Below are 4,011 nucleotides of genomic sequence, written 5' to 3'. Positions count from 1 at the left end.
GAATTATACTTAATATTAGTTTTAATTATACTACTTATGATTATTTTTTAATAATAAAAAAATAAATTAACTAAATAAATTTCATTATACTTAATATTATTAAAGATTTAATTATAAGTAGTCTATTTTAAATTTCTAACTATTTTCCAGCCCCAAAACAATTTAAAATTTTAATTTTCACCCCAAAATAGTGTTTTCCGTTACTTGCTAACGGACATGTAACGGCGGGGACCAAAAGTGTTTAAAATTGAAACTTGGAGGTGAACTTTGTTCACTTTGGAACAAGGAGGACAAAAAGTGAAATCGGGCCAAACATGAGAGACCAAAAGTGTAATTATCTCTAAATAGAACATGAAGTTATGTACTTATTTGATTTTATTTAAAAATATTTGCTTGTAAAATATACTAATATAATATGTAACTTTTAGTAATTAATCAGTTATATATTAAGTAAAATCATACGCTAATCGCTTGCATAGGGTGGTGCTCGCTAGCAATTGAAAACACATAATAACATTGATATTATAAATACTATCGAAAAGTTAACAGAAAGTCGCCAAAATGTCACTGAAAATTCGCAAAAATAGTACCGATCGACAATTCGCCAGATCGAAATGGCATGATATTGTAACTCGCCAATAAAATCCCAACCACCCTAACAACCGTTCGACCGGAGTCGGAATCAGAATGCGCAAGCGACAACTGAATTCTTCAAACCCTCAACATGCAAAACACAAAGAAGTGAAACGCAGAAGCTCGAAATCCCGTTGAAGCCTCTCCATTACTCGAGCATCGAGCACAATCCACGCTTCGATTCCTCCACAAAACTCCAAAGATTCGAACAAGAAAACATTATCCTTGTTCGCGTAGCTACCGATGCTCGCCCAAACAGGCCTCCCCCACCCAAAATCAGCTTCCTTCATCGCAAATCTACAGTAGCTGCTGAATCTCAGCACATCAATATTCCCACCGAGTCCCAACAATTTACTGATCTCCAAGAAATTCTCCTTACCCATCTCGAAACCCTTCTCCCCCATCAGCCTCTGAACGTAATCCGCATCAATTCTCCCGAACGCCGCCCTCAATTTCGCCACCAACGTAACCCAATCCGCCGTTCCGCCGCCGTCGCTCTCGGCGCTCACCATCTGGAAAATGTTGCCGAAGGAATATTCCGTCAGTGAGGGGATTTTACCCCGGAGGTTAACGGGGTGGAACGCGAGGGATCGGTGGGTTCCGCCGAGCCCCTTCGCCGCCGCGCAGCGGCTCCACAGAAACGCCGTGACGACCTCGATTCGGGATGGGTGGAGAATTTTGGGGGAATATTCTGTGACTATTGATTTGAGTGAATCGATGGATGATTTGGTGAAGGTGAATCGTTTGGTGGTGAATTTGGGGGAGAGGGGTTTTTGGACGGAGAGGCTGGAGAAATTGGGTTTGAAATCAGGGGTGTTTTGGGGAGGGAAAAGAAGGGCGGAGTTGAAGAGAGGGGAGATGAGGTTGGGCTGATCACGGCGGGCGGTGGCGGACCAGTGGGTGATGAATGAGCTGAGGGTGGCGGCGTCGGCGATTCTGTGTGAGATGCATACTCCGATTGCGATTCCTCCACACTTGAATGAGGTTGCCTGCAGAGATTCAACTAATATTTGATTGATTTTTTATTTATATATATATATATATATATATATATATATATATATATATATATATATATATATATATGTATATATATAAATGAAAGTTGATCTTATAAAATGGCGGCATCTCGAAGTTGGAACATAGTTTCGAATTATGCCAAATATATACGAATTAGATACAAAATTTTCATTCCGAATTTTGGAAGTTCGAATTTTATGAAAAAAAATTAGATTTTAATTTATGGAGTTGCAATACGTAATACATTAAAATTCGCTTTTTTCCGAATTTCATGTCATGGGCGATTAAGAAAATAACAATTACGGTATTCACCGAGTCCAATCCGATTTTTTTTTTTTTTTAATTATTATTTGAAACAAGTTTTTTCATTTCAATTTCTGAAATTCCATGTTTCCAAAAAAAAAATCGAACGAGTTTGAATTAGTTTTCCTTTTCCAATATATTTTTTCCCGAAAATGCTAATTTCAATCTAATTCGGCCAATTTACACCCATACTTACATACGCACATAGGGATTAACATGTATAAGGTTTTCTCAAGAAAAAGAAGTGTATAATATTATTATCATGTCGTTGTAATATTTTCAATGCGTAGGGATGAAAATCAGATGGATCGTACCGGGACTATCATTTTTGAAGATATTCCATTTTTTAGAGATTGAAAAATTAATTCCAATTTCATTTCTAAGAAAATTAGGAGGAAAAAATGGAAATTGAATTTCTGGATACAAAAAAAAAAATTGTCCAAATTTTGGAATGGAATCCGTGGAAATCGGAAATTCTGTTATTTATTCACCTATAATCGGAAAATATTATAACTGTACTTTTCTCTTTGGATGTGGGGAGGAGGTGGAATTTATTTCTAGAAAATAAAATCGGATCGAAAATTGAAATCTCTTATGTATTCAATCCAAAAAAACTAGAATTGAAAAAAGTCACAAATGGAGTGTTAGAAGTCGAAATAAAAATATTTTTCCAAAATAGAATTAGCGTAATTCAAAATTCCGTTTCAATTCCGACTCTAGGAATACGAGATAAAATATGATTGGAAATTTAGGACCCAAATCTTGGGTGGAATTGAGACACATTTTTTTTTTTAATTTCCATTTCTAAAAAATATTTCAGAGATTTCGGAAACATTTCAAAAAAAATATAATGAAATAAAAAAAATTAAGGAATTTTAGATACAAAATTAACTTAATTATTCTGATAAATATTTTGAAAATTTTAAAAATCAAAATTTCAGAAATTCTTATATATACCCTTCCCATTGCCTTTCTTATATAATGGAAAAAAAACATAAAAAAAAAAAAAAAAAAAAAAAAAAAACAATAACTTTCTATGAACTGGTAGTGAATAATTGAATGAATACATATCCTTACTAACCTGAACAGCTAATTGCACTCTCGCACTCGAAAAATAGCCGTTATTTTTAAACGGCACAAGCTCGTCAAGTACATCCAAATCCACAGATCTGATAACATCCGTTATCGCAGCATCAGCATTAGCTTCGATATACAAAACGCCTTGGTCGTTGCAATCGAGCAAAGCCTGGCCTTTCATCCTTCCAGCCAAAGGGTAAAACCGGACTAAAGCATCTGATAACGAACTCTTTATTACCCGAATATTATTAATGTTAATATTATAATTGTCTCCAAAATAGTAAAGAATTAGAGGGATGTAAGAATGAGGTATTCTCTCATCAATGAAAGATAGTTTGAATTCTCTGAGCTTAGTTGGTGTTGGAGAAGAAGGTTTCACGAGTTCTTTCGACAATATTTCGATCTTCATATTATTTGCTCGTTAATTAATTTTGTTGTAAACTTGAAATATATATATATATATTGAGCTCAATATAGTTAACCAGAATAAAAAAAAAAAAATCACGTGAACTCATGCAGAGTTGCAGATCAGAGGAATCAGCTTGTATTATTTTATCTAGGGTTTTTTTTTGAAATGATCTTATTATTTTGTTGGTCCTTCAAAATTTTGACTATTTTGGATTCGGTCACTTAAGTTGTGCTATTTTAGTTTTACATGCAACAACTTTGTCAATTTACCCTTTTTGTTTCTGTTTCGCCCTAATTTACAATTTTACTGATGCGATCTCTTGTGTATCATAAGATTTCTTTACGAAACGTAAGAAAACTCTTCTTTATTATTTTTCTTCATTCTCAAAACCCTCGCACAATACGACTATTTAAAGAGAATAAAACCCTAGAATCCTAATCTAACTAGGAAACATAATTACCTATACTAATAAAATACTAATAAAATATTAAATACCTATCCTATACCTAGAATACTACGGCTCCTATGTAAACTAAATAAACTAATACTTAAATAATATATATAAAATA

At 33.8% G+C, this 4,011-nt stretch overlaps 1 protein-coding gene across 1 annotated transcript; it reads right to left on the bottom strand.

The window, feature by feature from the left end:
- Positions 1-411: 411 nt before the first annotated feature.
- LOC105951654 (limonoid 7-O-acetyltransferse) lies at positions 412-3,460 on the bottom strand. Its single transcript, XM_012975104.2, has 2 exons — positions 3,038-3,460; positions 412-1,622 (listed from the first exon to the last, which is right to left on the bottom strand). Exons 1-2 carry the CDS (start codon positions 3,440-3,442, stop codon positions 720-722), a joined length of 1,308 nt encoding a protein of 435 aa, XP_012830558.2. The 5' UTR covers positions 3,443-3,460; the 3' UTR covers positions 412-719.
- Positions 3,461-4,011: the final 551 nt, after the last annotated feature.

This window comes from Erythranthe guttata, chromosome 4, assembly GCF_056151865.1.
Source record: "Erythranthe guttata isolate IM_541 chromosome 4, IM_541, whole genome shotgun sequence".
Lineage (NCBI taxonomy): Eukaryota > Viridiplantae > Streptophyta > Magnoliopsida > Lamiales > Phrymaceae > Erythranthe > Erythranthe guttata.
The sequence above is the reverse complement of the archived record's forward strand: the minus strand, read 5'-3'. Positions and strand labels throughout refer to the sequence as shown.

Coding starts and splice junctions, on each gene's coding strand:
- LOC105951654 (XM_012975104.2), bottom strand. CDS start 3,442: ATGAAGATCGAAATATTGTCGAAAGAACTCGTGAAACCTTCTTCTCCA. Junction 1,623..3,037: donor GAGTGCAATTAGCTGTTCAG/GTTAGTAAGGAT, acceptor GAATCTCTGCAG/GCAACCTCATTCAAGTGTGG.